This window comes from Gasterosteus aculeatus, chromosome X (genome assembly GCF_964276395.1).
Source record: "Gasterosteus aculeatus chromosome X, fGasAcu3.hap1.1, whole genome shotgun sequence".
NCBI lineage: Eukaryota > Metazoa > Chordata > Actinopteri > Perciformes > Gasterosteidae > Gasterosteus > Gasterosteus aculeatus.
In genome coordinates, this window is record NC_135698.1 from 14,122,564 (window position 1) to 14,143,471 (window position 20,908).

The 20,908-nt window shown below is 43.9% G+C and overlaps 1 protein-coding gene across 4 annotated transcripts in view; it reads right to left on the reverse strand.

The window, feature by feature from the left end:
* Positions 1–20,908, reverse strand: part of LOC120809396 (cGMP-inhibited 3',5'-cyclic phosphodiesterase 3A) — a 58,428-nt gene that overhangs the window by 24,866 nt on the left and 12,654 nt on the right. For 2 of the 4 annotated variants that reach the window (XM_078082856.1, XM_078082855.1), the window contains exons 2-3: positions 13,527–13,607; positions 927–977 (exon numbers count right to left, since the gene is read on the reverse strand). In XM_078082856.1, the coding sequence (XP_077938982.1) occupies positions 927–977; positions 13,527–13,607 (132 nt within the window). The remainder of the gene's footprint in view (positions 1–926; positions 978–13,526; positions 13,608–20,908) is intronic. The other 2 variants (XM_040163169.2, XM_040163168.2) reach the window with 1 other exon arrangement.

Sequence of the window (20,908 nt, forward strand, 5' to 3'; positions counted from 1 at the left end):
AAAAAAAAGACTGACCTGACCACTGAGTCTAAATGGCAGCTTAGGGAATTCATCAATCAAAAAATATGTGCTTGCCTACAGCACTAACCCCATATAACAAATTGATATGAGGCTTCGACAATATTTCAAAAGGGGTAACATGTTATTTGAATGTGTCTCCACTCAAAGAGGATAATACTGTGAGACTGATTTTGGACCAGATATACCACTATAGGAATCTTAGCATCTCTAGGAAATTACAGCGTGTCATTTGATTTCAAACCCTAATCCCGCGCTGCATCATGCTCGCTATTCATGCAAGACGTCCCAACCCCCCCCAACCGCAACTTTTTATTGCTACCCCAGCATAAAGTGTCATCATGGACGCATTGTCCATTCATTTTTGAAGGATATCCTCCTGATAGCAGAACATACTGTAGGTGACCTTGTCAACACCAAGGCCAATGTTTGTTCATGTACTCCACAGCTTCGCACGGTGGTCCCTCAATGTCACCAATCCCCGAACATTTAAACCCATCCTCCCCCGCCGCCAAAAAGATGGGAGAGGTGATCCCAAGGTTGTGTTTGTGTGTGTCTGCCCTCTAAGAGCTGTGGCACCCGAGTCCCTCTTGTTACAATCCCCTGGCCTTTAATGGCTTGTGTTGTACCTTCCAGCTAAATTGCTGACCAGCGTCATTTAGACTAAAAGAGTACAACAAGGACTCTGGTGGGAAGTGACACCTCTGGACATGCTGTTTAACCAGAGTTGCAACGAGTGGGTGAACAGGCCTGTTAGTGGTGGCATTTTTGCTATTTGCGTCATTTATAAGGTGCGTGTAGGCGAGTAACAGAGTTCAGGGAACTAGTTTCTGTGTGTGTTTTCTATTCAGCTCTTTAAAGATTATTGTTATTACTTGTGTGTCTCTTTTTGTGTGGACAGTGCTAACCTGTGATCCTCGGGAGCCTCTCTTGTAGTCCCACTCCGAACGGGGGAGCATCTGTGGGAAAAGAGACACATGTTCAAACCACAGTCATCAACATCCTGTTCCTGTTATCGTCCTGCAACAGAACTTCTGCACAAAGGCAACACCATAATTGAGATTTACTGCGCTGTAACGAAAAAGAGGAGGAGCAGGAATGGCGATGCAAGGAGTCATAGAAGCGTGGGGGGGGAATGGAAACGCTAACAAATGTATTACTATTTTTTCACTTCCCATTAAGCGCAGACGTCTAACGTAATTTCGCAGTCCGGTTCGGTTCACTTTAGCTCCTATTCTCCGCCCGAGGGCCCGGAGGGGGCTGAAATGCTTTGCGCTGTCTAATTACCGGCCTCTGTGTCCTTCCACAGGCCTCGTAAAGCCGCTTCCCACTTTCTTGGGAGTCACCGAATGCAGGAGCGCAGCGCCGTCACTGATTCCTGGTGAACACGTTGCAGAACAAAACGAGAGCCAACATTACGCCCCCCCCCCCCCCTCCCGGACCCCTGCCTCTGTTTGGGCGTTCTGCCGCAGGACTGAGAATGCACGAGAAACCCCGGATGTCGCTGGGACAAATTGCTGCTTGACGCACACTGAGGCAAGCGGCTCAGCATAAAGGCCCAAATTGTTAATTCGGGAGTAATCCACTGTGTGGAGGAGGAGGTCAGCGAGTTGTGTCATGCTGTGAGAGGAAACATTGGGTTTTGGGTGCCTGTCTGGACAGAACTGTGTTTTTTAGTGGTGCTTTTTTCAACAGTGCTGCATAGTTCTAATCAAATTGTTCCGCCTGCCTTAAAACCACCTCTGCCAGGAGATAATGAGATCAGTCTCGTGTTTGCGTGAATGTGTGTGTATCTGTCGCTGTGTGTCCACGGCTAAGCTCGCCTACTGCTTCTTTTAACAGCAACATATTTGAGGCGCTCATGAATGCTCGAGGACCTGTCGCGGTTGCAGCGACTCAATAGCCTCTGTAAATGGAATGTGTTGGCTAATTGTGCGTTTTGTTCATTCAATCAAGCATTACATCAGTGGCCGTCGTGGACACACCCGGTGGAGTTTGCACTCTACCGAGTGCACCTTTGTAGTAGTTTTTACATTTATAAAAAAGTAGCGGTATGTGTCGGTGTGTATTGATCGGTCGCAGTAGGAAGTCGACTGAGAAAGAAACATTTTGAAAGAAGGTTTTCATGGCGTTGAAAAGCATGCACTATAAGTTAGGAGTCAAAGCAAGTTTAAATCCTGTGTTGAAATATTAGTAATTGCTCCACAAAACGGCGGTTACATTCAAACACACCGTGATGCATGCATCTGTTCATACACCACAAGGGCTTTCATACAGTTTGACACCGACGATTCTTCATTTCAACGCAACGTGAAGGATTTGTTCTCAACAAACACATTCTTCACTTATGATCCAATTTGTCGCCCAAGGACTCCTGCTCTGAGTGGTCTGGATTCTTCTATCATAAGGTTAATAATAGTGTCACTTTAAAGCTCCGTCAAGCGTGTGTGTAGCTTGTCATGTATTCAAATAACCACATTAGAAGAAAACGGAAAGCAAACTGGCAAATAGCAAAATGTAAAAGGCCCGTGTGTGATATGTAAATGACTGTGAATGATGATATATATAGAGCATATATATATGGGTTGGCAGCAGCTCCTCCATGGTCATGGCTGAGTCCTGCTCCATTAGAAGGTCTTAGTATCAGTGAGACTCTCCAGGCACACACGCATAAACAGCCCATTCGGTCTTACAGTCTTATGTAACCCAACCTTTCATCTCCATGCTCTGAGAGACAGACCCAGACTACACAGAAGTCTACATGCAGCCTTTGATGTGCCAAAACAAAAAAACACACACACACACACACACACACAGAATCAAAGCTGAGCATAAAACTGCGCGGCAGATCGCTTCTTCCACGTAGTGACTTTCCTCAGAGACTGGCGCAAAACATTTCATCAACAAGTACATGTGGATGGTGTGCCACTCACTTACTAAACCAAACAGTTGATGCAGCCTGGTGCCACTGTGTTGAATATTCTTTACTATTGCCAGTAAACAAAAGCTTGGATGTTAGTACTTCCAGCTTTGAAAACGCCGGCGTCACAGCAAACAAGACATTACTGCAGAACGAAAACAATTATTTCAAAGACAAAAAAACAAAAAAAACCCAGCAGAAATAGACAATAACCTCACAGCGGATAAAATGTACACTGCCAATGGAAGGCATGACAGTACAAGGGAATATATGCCTTATTTTCAAGCCAGTTTTTTTCAAGGAAACAAAAGAAAATAGAGACCATCATCCGGCGCCCTTCTAACCACACCCATCTTTCATTTTGATCTACACCCCTATAAAGTTTCTTAACTGCATCTTGCACTTGTGACACTGTCAAATTGATAGCATCTGTCCACAGACAGAGAGACATGAATATAAACACCTGGTGAAGTACTCAAAACTGCCTCTGTGGTACTTCTTGCTATAGTGTCTCCATGACCATATTTTGCCAGGATGACATACACACGCACACGCACACACACACACACACACACACACACACACACACACACACACACACACACTCAAACTCACAAGATTAAAACGATACCAGCCACATGTTGTCGCAGCTGGTAAGAAAAAGTCTTCAAACTTGATGACCTTGTTTTGCTTGTCGAGGATGGAGATTATACTTAAAATGTATGACAGTTCACTGCCAATATTATGTCTAAAGAGGTAAAACCACACGTGAATGATTTCTTAGATATCGCTTGGTTTTTCATGGACACCCTCCAGGCAGCAGAACACAGCCGAAGCAGTAAAATTTCCAAATGGATTTGTTTTCGTCCTAAAGCTCCGGTGCACCTACTGGGAAAAATAATAACTTTGTAGAAGTTATGCACCTTGTTTCACCCTCTGCTAGCTTCATTACCGCCCTGTACGTCAGTTCTATCAGTGGCTTTCACTTACGCAACGCTGCTGATTTAAAAGAGACTGGACGCAGTCAACAGGAGAAAAAGTGCCTTGTGTTTTGTGCAGAGTGGAAGTTCGTCCAGGCTACCAGAATAACACACACATCGTGGCGAATGCGTTTTTATTGGACTATGGCTCCATTGTGAACGCATTCTGGAGATATGCTGTACTTTCTTCAACCAGATACTCTAGAAAGAAACAAAACGAGAGAAAAAAATGGTGTGGTCAAGTAAAGGATCTTTGAAAAAACTCCAAAATCCAAATGTGGGTGTTTGCAGTGTGTCAATTTGAATTCATTTCAAACAAACTGGTTGTTATTGAACACATATTAAAAGGCACAAGGATTCTAACGTTGTCGGCATGAAGGTTAGGTGCCTTTTTTTCCTGTAGGTTTGGCCAAGTTTTCATTCAAACTGGATCTTGCAGTATCCGTGACTGTACGTTTGCACAGTTTTTCCGTTGCTTTTACTACTTGTTAACTAGTTTCCAAACATTCGGAATGCCCCCCCCCCCCAAATACAACCGCAAAGGAACCCCCAAGGCCTCAAACTTCAACAATGTGTCTTTCCAGGAACAATGTCCCATTTTCTGTGGATAACCCAAAGACCTCAGTGTCAATAGTTTTCTTTGGAACTGCTCTCTGCTTTTGAAGTCCTCACCCAGAGCGTTACCGAGGCATTGTTCCTTGATAGAGATGTTGCCGCTGAACTCGTGGGAGTGATCGAAGACATTTTGGATAGTATATTCTGCATGGCTGGATACAAAAAGCAAGTACGTATTTTATTTTTTGGATCAACTCACCTCTCAAGGGAGAATCCAGTCTGAGCAAGTTAGCCAAACACATTTCCACGGGTGTTCCCAATCTTTTTAGTCTCTTTATTTGAACTTGTTTCATGGCTAAGCAGAGGCAGAAGGATACTTGTATTTACACACCGAAACAATACAGTGACAAACAACCTTGCCAAAACAACCAAAGACAAAGATACAGACTGGCAAACAGATTGTACAGATTATAATCTGCGTCGAGAAAAGTAAAGTCCTGTCTTTGGCTGTGCAGCTCCATCAAAGCGCGTTGACATTTAAAGGCACAAAGGTAAGTAATGAAAAGGCCGCTTCCCTCGGAAAATGAGCTGCGCTCCCACGACTCAAAATGAAATAGTGCCGGCTAAGTAAACTTCCCGCCTTCCTCTCACTCAGTGTTGAGAGGGCAGCAGCGTGGATGCCAGTATGCAGCCATGTCCACCACCATGGATCTGAGCCACGGCCCACAGCGCGCTGCCATGCCTCTGAGGTGCTGGGTAAACACCGCAGTGTCAAAGCACAAACAAACTACTGGAATATGCTTTTTGTTTGACTTGCACCCACCAGAGAGCCACTTAAGTGGCGGACAGCAATACACAGTGAAGCTCCACTCTCACAGCGATAATCCCGAAGCCTCGCAATGAGGCCGACCCACTGTCATCGAAATACTACCACCTACTTTCCTTAATGTGTCTGGAAAAGGAAACCAGGAACCGCCTCGTCCTAATATGGCTCAGTGCAAGATAACTGCTAGCAGTGTTTCTTAATCATTCATTCACGATCAGCCCTTCATCCTCCTCCGCTTCCCTCTTTCTTTCTCCGCCTCCCGAGTCCTACTTCCAACCTCATTACCGGCTTCATGGGTGTGGAGTTGATGTGTGTCTACTTGGATCTTCAGTGGCCGTGCTAGCTTTTTAGGGAACTGGATTTACTGGGACCCAAATACAGTTTCAATTGAGGGCAGAGCTACAAAGAAGTGCCGACTGAAGATCTCCTGGTTGGGGGGAAGGAAAGAGGAAAGAGAGAGAGGGCTGATCTTGTGCAGTGTGCTTGGGTTAATTAAGGGCTCGCAGATCCGTTCAGCTTGACCTCAGGGGTTTGATGCGCCCCCTCTCAGTCCAATTAAACCCACTATGATCTAACTTACATTCAGGTCTGCAGAGTCATCAATTCACACATATGCCTACTAACATGAGTGCACACACGCACACACACACACATGCACTTGGACTGACACCCGCTGCCACGAGACTTCCACAAATGTTCTGACTTATTCTTCCTTTGTTCTTTCATCACCGCTCTCTGTCTAAGATATTCTAACGTCTGCATTGCTGGACTCAGACGTCCTCACACTCGCTTTCAGCCGACAAAACGAAACTAGGTCAGACTCGACTGAGTCACAGTACAGGACGGCTCGAGAACGACAGCGGCTTGGCTGTGAGGACACCATCAAAGCAACAATCACAGATCCTTGTAGTCACTTTCATGGTTGTTAGAGCCACAGTCAACTCTGTGACGCTCATCACGGCTTTGAAAGTGAGGTGCAATCTTCTTTTGCGCCCACAGGTGGAGGTATTCGCACCACCAGTGCCATATAGCACGGCTACAGACGCGGCCCCTTTTGTTTTAATACAGTTTTCTTTGAAAGACTTATGATAGAATTACAGGACATCCCTTCCAATGAAAGCATTCTTTCTAGACCAGCTGGAGATTTTGTATTATAGTGTACATGAGTGTTTAACATCTCCATTAATCGATATTTACAGTACAGGAACCTTCGATAATTGGACCCCCAAAACAGCCGATGCCAGCTTCATAGTTTCCATAATGATTAAGAGGCATATTGAAAATGGAGACGAGAAGTAGGGGTCTTTTTCATCTTTCTATCAATAATGTAGATACATTCTGACTCATTTTAAGTCAATAAACTCATTCTCCTTAATAGTTGCTTCATAAGCTGTTCTGAATTGAACACTACACACTGCAGGACAGGGGGGAAGTCTCAGGTAGGAGCGGACACACACGGAATCCTCCTCTGCCTGCGAGCATGGCAGCCCACCGCTGGGAGGACACTTCAACAAAATAAGTAAATAATCCAATAAATCCGTCCTTGCCTTTATGCTGAAGCTAAAGTATGGAAAGTCATTCCTATTCTCGCTGGCTAATGTTTTACAGGTTTTCCCGTGGGGCTCAGTCAACGCGATCCACTTGCGTCATCGCTTGAGGGAAAGGGAACTATTGAGGTGGGCTGCCAAAGCGGAGGGGGCCGTGTGCAGGGAATGGGGAACACACTTGTGTGAATGCAAAGATTAGCGCACGCTCACACCTAAATGCACTTTGGCATTCACGCACTCGCATGCACCGGCCCGAGCAAAGCAAACACGCACGCTCGATGAGCAAAAGCACGATGGCGTGCGCTTTAACAATGCTGAAATGCACACATGTGATCCTGTAATGTATTTCACACACCAGAAGTGCATTTGCACTCTGTTTAGCCCTTTGCATACTCTTCACACTTACTAACTTTAACTCCCCTAATTTTGGAAGTGTGACTGATGGGATTTGTCTTCATGTTTCCTAGGAGAGACTTAGCATGATGGTGAGTGATGAGTGTTTGAGGCTCTCGATCTGAGCGACTCCGAGGGGGAAATCACACGCCACAAGGATGCCGTGGAGTACTACATATTCTGACCTCAAACACTAAAGTAAAATGTGCCAGTGACAAAGTCTCCATTGGAAAAAACTATTTTAAAGCTCACCCATGTGGTTACATGATTAAACAGCATACTCTTTTATTGTTCTGCAATGTTGCAATTGGTGCACATGCTTCTTGTCTTTACCTATGAGCTGCGGCCAATTTCTCTTCAAGCAAGGTTCCCAGCTCGGCACACTGAGCTCGGTTAGAAAGGGGGAATCTGGCTGGGTAGACCTGGGCAGCCCACCTCAAAACACCATGCCAATGCCATTAGTGTATAATAGTCCAGTCAGGATTACTGCTGGGGCCCGGAGAGCTGCGAAGGGAACGACGCATTTCACTAGTTTGTTTGTTTTACAAGCCTCTGCTCTGTTCAGCCTGCAAGGTGCCAGTGGGCTTTGTGCGATTTAATTCACAGTTGCTTCAAATTGAGACAACACTATACAATAATAATAATCAGAATAATAAGAATTAATGGTTTGTGACGCGGCAATTAATTTACTGAATGATTGTTAACTTTTCTTCCTGTGGAATCTATTAAGGCGCTGTCACTCATTCTGAGGTCGACACATTTTCCCCAAAGGTTTATTGCGAATGCTTGCTGATTGACTAATTACGTACCCATCGAGGCGATAACAGATTATGTCCTATGTGTGTGTGTGTCAGTGGCTGGGCTAAATGTTCATCAGAAAAGATGGACAGCCTTGAGATAAAGAGTCCATTTCCCCATTATCCATCAACTCTGTGATTCAGCCCTTCGGCCTGCTTCAGTCACCTGGACATTTTACAGCTGAGCTTTCCTTGCAAAATGGAAATGGTAATATTGATTTATTTCGTCTTAAAGACTCTCTGTCACATTTATGAATTGCATTATGACAGGCCACAGGATAAGGTGCAGAGGCTGACAACAAAAAAGTGTTTAGCCACGTTTTACTGTTTGCTGCTTATGGGTCTTATTCAACCAATGGCAAGTGGATGGACTTGTGCTGGTTTAGTGCACAGTGTAGGTCTCAGACAACAGGGCTGGGTTTTACTTCCACTGTAAAATAGTTTTATGAAGCCATAAGTCTGACTGGGACAAAGGGCAATATTTCTTTTAGAGTAGGCAACATACGTCAAGAGGGGATTTCAAAGTTAATGAACAGTTGAATAACAAAACCATTTGGACCTCAACTTGACATGAGAACTGAAGCAAATGCACCAACATTTTGAATTTAGTTTGTTTGGGTGAAATGCTTGATATTAAACCATTCTAGTTTTAGTATCTAACTTGTGAAACACTGAGAACAGTTCAGTCAACAGCAAAATTTTGAAAGCACTATGGGAGTTTGTGCACGTCGTCCTCCAGTGCATACATCATTTCATCTTTTATTCAAGCCTGACTCAGCTAGGTCACTGTTCTGTTTTTTTAGTCGATGCTCATTAGAGAGGACCACACACACACACACACACACACACACACCCATCTCTCCCAATATTTCAGCTGCACGTAGAACATTTACAATCTCATCAGGATTCCCACAGGACTCCAGTAAACAAACATAAAGAGACTCAAGCATGTGCCTTTAGATCACATCCCTACATCCTTCATAAATCACTGCCGCAGAAATATAAATGTACAATCGAGACCGCACGTACTGTGTGTACTGCTTGATGCGCTAAAAGTATGCGTGTGCAGGCATGGAAGTGTGTGAATGCCAGCCACTAATAAACAGCATGTGTACCTGTGTGCAGGCATAAATCTCTGCTTCCTCTTTGTGCAGGTGGACACATTTTCCTCACACAGTCCGTTCCCCATGAAGGGGCTCAGGTCCGCCCCATGGGCGGGTTTTCCATCATTAGCTTGTAAAACGATTGCTTTGTCAGAGAAATTCCCAGAGGGGTCTAGTTCCCCATGTAGAAGGAATGCAGGGGTGTGCGGGGACCACGAAGGTACAGGGCAACACGAGAGGGCCTTCTCTGACGCACCAGCTGGTCTTGTCTCAATGAGGCAAAGCACTCATTGAGACAAGTTATTAGGAATGGATCAGCATTATGATAGCCATCCTAGGAACCTGGCTTAGAGCAGAGCAAACAGGGGGAAGATGGGGGATGCCGGTTGTCCTTTGGGGAAACCGGCAGGCTCCACGAGTGAAAGGAAAGCCATCTTCTTCAGATCGCTGAACGCTCGCTCGGGTAACGGAGTCCAAGCAAAGACAACACAACATACACTGGACTCTCTGTTACCTAAGTGATGTATAATGTGATACCAGAGCAACCAGAACTTCTGTCTGGTAGCTCTGGTAAGGGAGAACACAGGTGTTGGTTCACAATAGTTACAGATTCATGAGCTAAAGATTAAAATGTAAAGGTAAATGTGAGACCTACACTCACTCTCCCCTTAGCCATTCACCTTTTGAAGAAGATATCTAAATGCTCCAATAGGTCAAACAGCATGACAATAACTGTGCCTTTCTGCCATGCTGTGCGAGGTGCGCACACAGGGATTATCAGAGCTTGTTTACTGAAAACAGCCGGCTTTTATGTCTAGACGTTGCGATTTAACTAGGACAGAGATGTACTGTGATCATTCTCAGTGGGCTCATCACTTTGTCATTTGATATAATGTTAATCGAAAAATATTCATTAGTGCGAGTCTGCAAGTAGCGCGCAGTGAGGCCGCGTTTCAACCAACTGAAGCTCAGCATGAAAAAAACCTGAGCTACTTATTTACCCCGCTGACCTGGACTTTGAATAAGTCCAGGTCAGCGGGGTAAATGTCTGCGACTTACCGACCCAACGTTGTTACGTTGTTGGATTAATGCGCTAAATGAAACATATGTTACAACATAATAGTAGCTGTTTACGTCTAACGTTATAGACTTTAGGTATGAGATACATGTAATTAACAATATATACCCCATGAAATGTAGTGGAGAAAAGACGCGAGGACTGCGTGTGCATACAGATGTGTACAGTAATAGTGTCCATGGTACGGGTGCTGAGGATCTGAAAGAGGATTAAGGCCAACCACGAGCTAGAACAATATTGTTAAAGAACTTGTTGGGCTGCTGTTTAAACATAGAAGAAATCCTAGTAAAAATACACAAGACATTTTTTTTTTAAAACATGCAGCAAAATCTTTGCTCCTGGATCATCTTGATCAGAGTCTCTGGTGCCGCCCCCCCCCCCCCCCCCCCACCCACACACACACACACACACACACCAGGCCAAACGGCTACTTGTGTTTACCTAGCAATGTGACTGAACATGTGCTGACGTCAGCTTACATTCCTCACATTCATCAGTCTCAGTTCTCACTGATATTGTCTCGGATGCTGCAGAACAGAGGGAGCAGAGATCACACATTCTCAGAGCAGCAATCATTCCACGGCCATGTGTTTACTCTATTGATCGTTCCTGATAAATAAATAAGCATTGCATTCGTTTGCCATCTGTTTTCATAGGCAGTCGTGCGCTCATGAAAAGCTATCTCTTGAAATAGTCTTCATGTTCCACTTAAGACATGGATCCCATAGATGATTGCAAAAATGCTGTTAACTCACCGCATAAATATGCATGAACGGCTCAGTTCTGTTTTGTTTGGTGTTGTGTGTGAGGCTTATTGTTAAATTAGTGTTTTCTCTCTCTTGTATTATAAAGGAAAACAAACAGCAGAAATGAGAATCCTATATGATATGTATGATAATGTAATGTAGGTGAATTAAACAATTGAATCTGTAAGCGGTTCAGCATTTACGTTAGAATAACGATTGGTGTCGTATGTTCCGTGTCTGATGTCATTTTGTTTATGTTGTCGGCTGAAAGGTACATTTCTCTCCAGACTACCACAACCAGCAGGACATTGACTTTTTACATCCAGCTACTCGCCAACTTCCAGGGTTCCAAGTTTTCAGTTTTTATTTTACCACCTAAAACCAGTTTATCTATAGGGAGTGGGTCATTTTCACTATTGAGTTGACCATGATTGACGGCCATGTTTTGTGCAAGAGCATACTGTGTCGAATGTATTATTTTACATTAGCTGAAGGCCACCGTATTCCTTGATATTCACTTGGCTGCATATGCACTCACAAAGCTAAATGCCGCAACATTTTACACACTGTCCCTATTAACCTCACATCAAAACCACAGGTAACCGTAAATAAAAACCCAGGTCTGTGGTGTAACACTCCTTTGTTTGACCCCTTTCCACTTCAACCACCCTACTGGATTCATGCTATACAAAACTGGACCACCTTCTTTACCTCCTTTTTCCACGAAAACGTAATAATAATTCAGGCAGGCAATTAGATTTCCTTCAAAATTGTAATTTGTTAACTTATTAATTAGTGACATAGAAAGGTAAATTATTTAATTATGTAACATATATTTGATTAACACTAACGTTTGAGCTTTTGTTTTTCTGCGGATAACAACAACTTATCTCCTTCACAAAATGGTGGCTTACTTTGATTTCTGTGGCGGAAAGCCACAACAAGTCTGACAGCAGAGAAAGTTTAAGACAACACAACTGTACAAGGGCTTCTCAATTCCTAGCCTATCCCAAACAGTCCTCTCTGCAGCACAGCTGAGGAAACAATTTGCTGAGACCTTTGCCTTTTACATTCTGCTCCCTGCGACATGATCCAAAGACACCGCGGAACAGCGAGCTCATCCTGCTACCATGTGAAGAAGCAGAGTAAACATGACGCAGAGCGGGATGGAGGCTGCGCTTAACCTCACTCAGCCGTTACACTGTCCAATCCTTCATTTCTTATACTTTTAATTGCCCAATCAGTGATGGTGGCAGTACAATTAATCAAACAATGAAAAGAAAGTTGTGTTTAACAGAGGTTCAAGACCCGTATTAGTCCTACAAAATGGTTCTATGGCCTGAAGCTAGTATGACTCCTCGTCCGTAATTGCTGTAATTGCACTTTCCGTAGACCATGTAAAAGCAGAAACAAATAATGTCTGCTGCAACTCTGTATAAATGATGACCATCAACCGAGATTGCTTTTGCAATCCTGGTGTGAAAATGCCCCATTGGAAAAGAATAATCTAGTATAATGGGAAGTAGTTCAATTAATTAGGAAGGTAGAGAGAGCCATAAACGAGTTCAACGGCACGGCTGATAAGGCAAGACTTGTAAATTAAAAATGGCCTCCTTGGAGTTAAAAACTGTGACAACGTGGGCAAATGGTTCTTTTTCTTCCATCTAAAAAATCTGCATGCTTATCATCTGCATGTGTCCATTAATATAATGGAAAACCAACCCCGAACAAAATGACTTCTCTCCATATAACCTGATTAGAGCAGCTGCTCCAGCCTGAAGCAAATGGATCTGTGCAGACGACCAGCAGGGATAGAGATTAAGGTGGGGGAGGACGGAAGGGTCTCGGATCTGGCAGAAGATAGATCTCGCATAACCCGCACCCACACCCAAATATTTACAACAATAAGTGATTTGCTCTGTAATTAAAACAAATCACAGCAACAACAATGAGCTGTCAGAAGTAGGAATCAAATGGCTGAACGGCTCCTTTCAGGTCAACAGGAGATTGCTTGTGCAATATCTTGGCAAGCAGGCTGATAATTGTATTTATCAAGAAGATGTCCAACTGATTCTTTTCCCCAACAACCAGTTTTTGCAATGGGAAAAATCCACACCGCCCGGCTCTGACTCTCACCTTGTCCTCGTCCTTGGCTGCATTCGATCCATGTGCTGAGCTGGCAGCGACACGCTGAACTATACAAAACCAGGGGACCCGTGCTCGCAGAACGGACCTCGCCCCGGGGAAATATCGCCCTTAACTCTGGCCCATGGGGCTACGGTTCAATAGTGCTGCGAGACTCTCGGGGTCAAAACTCCAGGCACGTGCACTTCAAAACTCACTAATGGGTACGGCAGGGTATGTTCCTGGGCCTCGGTAACAAGTCAAGGGCAAGTCAGCCAGAAACCCAGCCGTGACTTTGGGGGCCGAGCTGCAAGGCTTTTTTTTTGTTTTATGGCCGTCATCTGGTACGGCCGTAACCGCACAGAATCACAAACACACTCATGCACTACCCCTCACGTTTCCTCTGTCTGCCCCTTTTTTCATCCACACTCGCACCTACGTATGTCTGACGGCCTGTTTTCCACTGCGGGCTCCAATTGATTGGAAAACGAAGATGGACTCCTGTGCGAGGCGAGCCCTGCTGAAGAGAAACAAAGTCTATTACAGTGGTCCTGCTACCAAGTGAACACATCACTCAACCAGTCCGTCTTCATGGTTAGTCGCACGTCACGCTCCTGACTGGATGACTGAGGGAGACGAGCATCCACGTGACAAAGCAGCGGGGGCGGTAGATACCTGCCAGTTTGGGAGACAGCGATACCCGTTTCCTGAGCAGGGATACGCCCCGTTCAATAGGTGAAAGAAATGGGTTGGAAATAGGCAGCGTAGAGCTTTCAGCCGCAGCCTCTCCGAGCGATGACAAGAGACGTAACACAGAGCCATTAGCGGCCTCACTGTGTGAGCTGCTGGCTAGAGATTGAAGCCGGCCTGATTATTGACATTTTGATGGTTTCAGGCTGGGAAAATCGATCTGCCTTAATGTGAAACCAGGGCTTAAAACTTCCTTTTTACAGGTTTCAATGCTAGCATCAAGAGCTATATTTAGGTTGTATGAGTTAGAGTTTGAGTATTAGTGATACGTTAGCTTATTAATGAAAATGTAAAGTAAATTATTCATTAAGAATTTCAATTGTTTTCAGTTAACGTGTTGACGCCCAAGTCCATGTGTTGAAAAAAACAGCACTGCATGAGCTTCACAGAACCTCTAAAAAGCACCTGGCACGTCACTGGTTGCTTTTTCATCCACTCCACTTTTAAAAATGAGATTTCCTGGTCCTTTGTCCTTATTCCCTCCACAGATTGATTGGTACTTCAGAGTTTAAGTCATCTTTACATTCAGAGATGACCTCCGATCTATCTTAGTTCTGCTTTGACAGCTGATTCTCCATGCACATACAGCAGCGAAACGGGTGCACATATTTGTCTTTGTTGTGTGTTAAAAATGGGTTGCCCTTGGTAAACTCAATATAAACTTGTAAAAAGATTTTAGTTAATAGATTAGAACAATACTCCTTTTTTATTCTAAATAAACTAAACCAGAACTTATATATATTGTCCTCTGGCTCCTTGGGGAATGGCTGGAGCAGTATTAAACGTATGTATGCACGGGTACACAAGGGAGTTAGTTTTCTTTTCATCCGAGCCCGTCCTCCCATCAGAGTGAGGAACGAGAAAGCAAAAGGCAAAACTGTGAAGAGGAAGACCTTCTAGAAAAGAAAAGGGTCGAGCGTTCACTGTAATTCGACAGTGCATGAAAGTCAGGGAGAAAAGTGAATACATCTGGCGTGGAAATAGGAGAGGTGGTTTGTCGGGCATTACAGAGTTTGGAGAAGAGAAGAATAGAGAGGGGAAGGGAGAAGACGGTGAGTAAAATGGGGCTAATCATGAAAGAGACAGAGCTCGGAGACAAGAGGAGACAGAGGATGACTAAAATAGAGACAGCGAAGTGAAAGAGGGAGCGGCTCAATGAGAGAGACAGAGGGATGGACCATGATGAAAAAGAAGAAGTGGAGGGTAAAAAAGAGCCGAGTGGGCCACTCTAATCATACGGCCACATTGTGAGACAATGGATTATGGGAAGGTGTTTTTAGCTCGAGCAGTAATGTCTCCACCAGCAGCCGGAGCTTTGAGCGCACATAGGACGAGATGTAGAAGAAAAAAACGCAAATGCCCGTCCCCAGAGTGGGGAGCACTGTGTTGTCATGGAAACCGCTCTGACGTCAAAGCAGGCATTATGTGATTACTCATAGAGTCTGTTGAGGAGCGGGCCAATAAAACAGGGACCATTACTCACACACAGGGAGATGGCCGGAGCTCAGGTTACACACAGGCTTGCATATGCATGCACATAGACACACACGCGTAAACACAAACAATCACACTTACATTCACTAGACACACAAATAATAGCATATGGAAACACGCTTCTGTGCATTCACAAAGTACTGACTCATTCTAGCAGCTCCACCTTTAATAAAAAGCAGGGCGATGATAAACTGCATGAACATTTTTACAATCCAGACAGAGTGAAATGGTCACACTTTTACAAGGGCTCCTGATTTGGAATATAAAACGTGCAGATTCCCCGTTTGCTTGATACCGTTGGTGCTAAGGAATGAAGCTAAAACTTGAACACTCATCACTCAGCACTAAAACCTGGACTCGAATGTCCTCTGGATGACTGCCGACCACGAGACTCTCCATCTCGACAACGAGGAGTGCAAACACAACCTCATCGGCACAATCACAACCGAGATATCGCTAGCATAATCTGCGTGTTCTGCATTCCACACCCTCTGACCCATGACTGACAAAGTACATCAAACATGCACGCTGACATGTACACTATTGTGCGTCACAACACACACACACACACCCACACACATGCTCACTTCCTCTCGCCATCTCCCACACATTCTCTACTGGGAGTTAAAACACTGTTGGGGCTGATAAGGATCCGGGCAAACAGTGTGGATAAACAGTCACTCTGGTAATTAAGAACCGCGGACCTATCAGAGAAGAGTATGCCGAGACAAACATGTGATCCAGACTCCATTACCGGGGGCCGTACGCATTCCCATCAGGAAGACCATTAGTTGGGAATAGACGGACGTTGAGAGTCACCAGAACTTAAAATGCCAGACTGGCTCCAGTAGTTTCAGCTGTGATAATGATAACTGTGTTTTCAATCCTAAATGGTGTTCTCAGAGTTACCACTTTAAAATTAAAACAGCTAGGCCTGTATGATCTTGACGAACGGCAAGGTAAAGATGTGTTTGAGTATGAAATACGTCCTGCTGTAGAAAAGCGGTGAGTTGAGAGGTAATAATATGAAGGGAGACGAGGTTCTTTGTGTCCTTGTGTAATCTGCAATAATGATTTGAAGACGTTTTCTTCTGTTGAAAGTTGTTTTCTTGCCCTTTTGCCCTGGGCTGACGGGGGAACAAACGAAAATCTACCCATATATTACGTTTTAACTTTAGTTTCATTCTGCTTTTAATAAAATGAACAAAATGCATACCTTCGCACAACCACATCAGTTTTGGGGTCGTATCATTTATTTTAACAAACCTTTTTAAGTGTACTGCCAGTAATAAAATGCAGAAATATTCACATTTTGCAAAAAGAAAAGAGCTTATAATGGTGAGCCAGGACATTTTACTACGTTTCACAGTAAAAACAAATCAACTACTGAAAGCCTCTCTTTGTGATGACACACATTTTTTCTTTGAAAGAGTCCGCATTGAGTGAAATAGATTAGCTCTGATCAAAAGACAGATTGCCTTGCTGCTGCAGTCAGAAATATCTACCTCTCTCTGCTCGTATATGAAGTTACATGAGTGAACGTCATCCAACGACAGATAATCTGCAGTATCTGTATTTTTAACTGTCCTTAATGTGCATGACGCAACTTCACTTATTGCATTTGGAACAAGTGCTCCGTGTCACTTCTCTGCCACAAATGTGACTGAGCTCTGGCCAAAACCTGATATACTATACTCTGCATCATCACTAATTTGGTTACAATGATACCATATCTGAGTTGATCTGATTACAAGCTCAGTGGCTCCCCCTCCCTCCGTCTGCCGCTGCAAAGTGTGTGAACCTGTCTTACATGTGCAACTATTAGCAGGCACGCATGTACACATCCATGCATCACGGTGCGTGTGTGTATGTGTGTGCAGTACGTGCGTGTGTGTGTGCGCGTGTGTGTGTGTGCTGGAACAAGCCGTCCACCTGGCAGCCCAGTGAACTTAATGAGTGTCGTGGTCAGGCAGCGTGCGCAGTCTCTTCCGCTGCCTGAGGCTCTGACCAGGTGCTTCTGACACAAGACACATTTAAACGACGGCAGCAGGATCCTCCCAGGGGGCTGCACCTTGACCAACAGCATACCACCCAGAAGGAGCAGTATTCTTTTGACCTCCGCTCGAACAGCATGACCTCACTGTGACCAACTTTTGAAAATGTTGGAAGCTGTAGGAGAAAGGAATGTGAAAAGGGTGATTGAGTTACCTATACAAATGTAATTTATTACTGACTAACTTCTGAGAAGTATAACTCGTCACTTTTAGCTGCATTTACAAATGGGATAAATGGGCAATCTGTTTCCAATTTCGCAGGTGGCTGATTTGAAGTACTTGAACTGCTACTATCACGCGAACTAAATTCATGTGACATTATGCCCCAGGACTACTCAACGTTTTAATCTCATTATTAGGATTTACCAATGTGGGAGGAATCAAACATCTGCAGAGTTAATATCACCACGCAATTCAATTTCTCAGTCAAGTATATTTTTACATAGCCCATTGTCACAAATACAAATATTCCTTAAGAAGCAATTCTTATCAAAACAATAACACCGTATCAATTTTTCTAAACACGACAAACCTTTCCTTTAACCAGATACCAGGGTACTAAAATATATGTCACTTTGAATATATTTAAACATGTCATGTTCAATATATGAGAAAAATGAAAGTCAATTAGGAGCCATAAATACAGTGCGATACAATCATGTTTTATCCATTAGACATTTAATCGGAATGTGTCTGTGCGCTCTGGTCTAAGAACATTGTGGAAAGTTCACATATATGGGGGCAGGACTAATGGCCCAGTAGGATGCATCCTGGCCCGGATCCATACATGGTCCAGTCAACTCAGACTAGCAAGACAAATATAGAAATTAATCACAGCTGTAGCATCTGGAGAGAAAGCCTCCTCCTTACTTATCTTTACAAAATACTCCCTCACGCTCCCTTCTTCCTCAATCACTCCTCAAGTAGCCGAGTCAAGGAGGCTCGTACTCTAGAGAGCCATTTCGACAGCCATTACAGAAGGGTGGACTTTGTCTGCAATAATAACTGTGTTGCTACTGATGAGAGTGTTGTGGAATATTTCAATAAAAGCTCGGTAGAAGAGAATGATTTGTCTGATGAAACAGAGTCTTGATGAATGATCAAAGTTGCAAAAAGTCCATTTATTGCTTGCAAGCAGGAGGTCAAATACACAGGCACGTATCACGGTGCTCTGTGGAAATGGCGTCCCCGAGCAGTAAAACCGCTGAGTTTTTATACACATGTGAAGGACATTCTCCGTGCCAGTTACGAGAAGCTGCAAAGCAGGTTGAGATAAGAACCCAGGTGAAGCTGAGGGTATAACACACACACAGACAAGATCCTCCTCAGTGGCCGGTGCAAATCATAATTAATTGACATAAAGTAAAACGTGGATCCGGAACTTTCGTACCGAAGAAGATATGAACTAAGGCCATGAACAGAAGTCCTTTGTTTTGAAGCTTCTATGAGATCGAGTTGACCATCCTCCCTTCTCAGGGCACAGCTGCAAACTAACATTTTGTATCATGCTGCTCTTTGCACATCAGGGTCAAATACAGGACACTTGAGACACGGCTTTAGCACAAAACAATGCTCTTATATATTTTACCATTACAAGAGGCCCCTCAGAGTTTCTCCCACACCCTTCACTCATTAACGAATGTCAAACCTTTGTGAGTGACCTCTCTCTAGAGGAGATGAAAATATTTTGAGGCTTCCAATGTGAGAGAGTAAGGGTTTATTTTAAGTTTGCCAGGTAGCTGTTTGCTCCAACCTGAAGCCAGGCCTTGCAGCTGTAAACAGCTTAGCCAAAGCAATGCTACTGTACCTGGGATGTGGTGAAGGGCACTATAGGACCTTGAAGGGTGAGTGTGTTTGTGCGTGTGTGTGTGTGTGTGTGTGTGTGTGTGTGTGTGTGTGTGTGTGTCCAAAATGCATCATCTCCCCTAATGTTTTCTCTCAAATGTACCCTCTAGTTCCCGTTCCTTTCCCAGTAACTGACCAACTTATGTAAAAAGCCTGCACTGGTCCACTGAATCCCTGTCTAATGGGCTGCACAGATGCCCCCCTTCCTGGAACAATTACTCCTGTGTGTGTGTGTGTGTGTGTGTGTGTGTGTGTGTGTGTGTGTGTGTCTGTCTCTGTCTTTCTCCGTGCAAACGGACTTGAAGGTTCCACACATTTCCTACAAAAATGTTTCACCACTGTCTGGAAACAATGAACGGCGCTGGGTGAGAAGTGGGGAGGGTGGAAGGATTGTGGAAAATGGCACGGTGGGAGAAGGGGAAACACATAATGGGGAAAGTTATGGTGCTGTTTGGACAAGCGTTGTTGAGGGTAAGTAAAAAGGGAAGTACGTAAACCAACAGCAGATCAGTCGTGAGGGGAGGAGGGAGCGCGACATGAAGGAGCGAGCGGGGGCCGATTATTGACTTAACGGCAGAATCGAAGGCTGTCGAGGGCTTTAGAGACACTGTTTGTGTGGTTTGGACTGGGGCTGGTAGAGCGTGCGGCGTGATGATGGAAATCTTACACTCACTCAAAAAAAGCCCGCTGACCTTTTCATCTACCGTTCCCCTGAATCAGTCTTAACATTCTCTCAATGTGGATATGAATGAGTGCTTATTACATCTGAAGCAACGTCACAAGCTCCGGACCCTTTTATGCAGGTGTGTGTGTGTTTTATGAATGTGTGTTTCATAACAGAGTATACAAAAGCGAGGAACAGCGCTTGACGAGAAATGTAAAGACCTCAGTCACAGAAAATTGGGTTGCTTCTTGAAGGTGACCAATCTTCATTACCACTGATATTTCAAAGATAATGAGCTGGTTTCACAGCGTGAACCGCCTCTACCTAGAGGGGTCACCATTTCGTTTACTGGACTTTGTTTGTAATTCCAAACATCCAACATTTGCAGATTTCTGCCAGGAAAAAAATAACAAATGAAGGGGACACATGTGTGCCGAAGGGAGCTCGATTAAAAACTAAATAATATCAACATATAAATAGCACACAGCGTATGGTTGAGATGAATAGACTTTTCCATGGATCTGAGGTATTCATCAGATTTTTACAGAAATTGGATCCAACTGCCAGCTGCAGCTTGGTGCAGGAAGCCAATTTGCTGCAATGGATAAATTATCTGACCCCATTATGGACAGAGGTACTTTCAACCAAAATGTAATCCAAAATTGTCCAGCAAAAGTGCCCCAAATGATGATCAAGGAGGATTCAGGGAGAAATGCCCTGAAATGAGTTGTGTGTATATATTATAAATTATGTCCATATATATATATATATATATATATATATATATATATATATATATATATTTATATATTGCATGAACTTTGAGATTATAGACTGAACTGTTCAGCCCACTACTGTATCCAGCAAAGTTCATACTTTATCCTCAATTTGATTCAATCAACAGAAATTTGAGTTTTTTCCCTCATTACCACAAACGATATAAAAGATCAGTTACACCACAAATTGTGACGTGGGTATCGGGTTTATGAGATGAAATTAGATTAGATGAAAAAC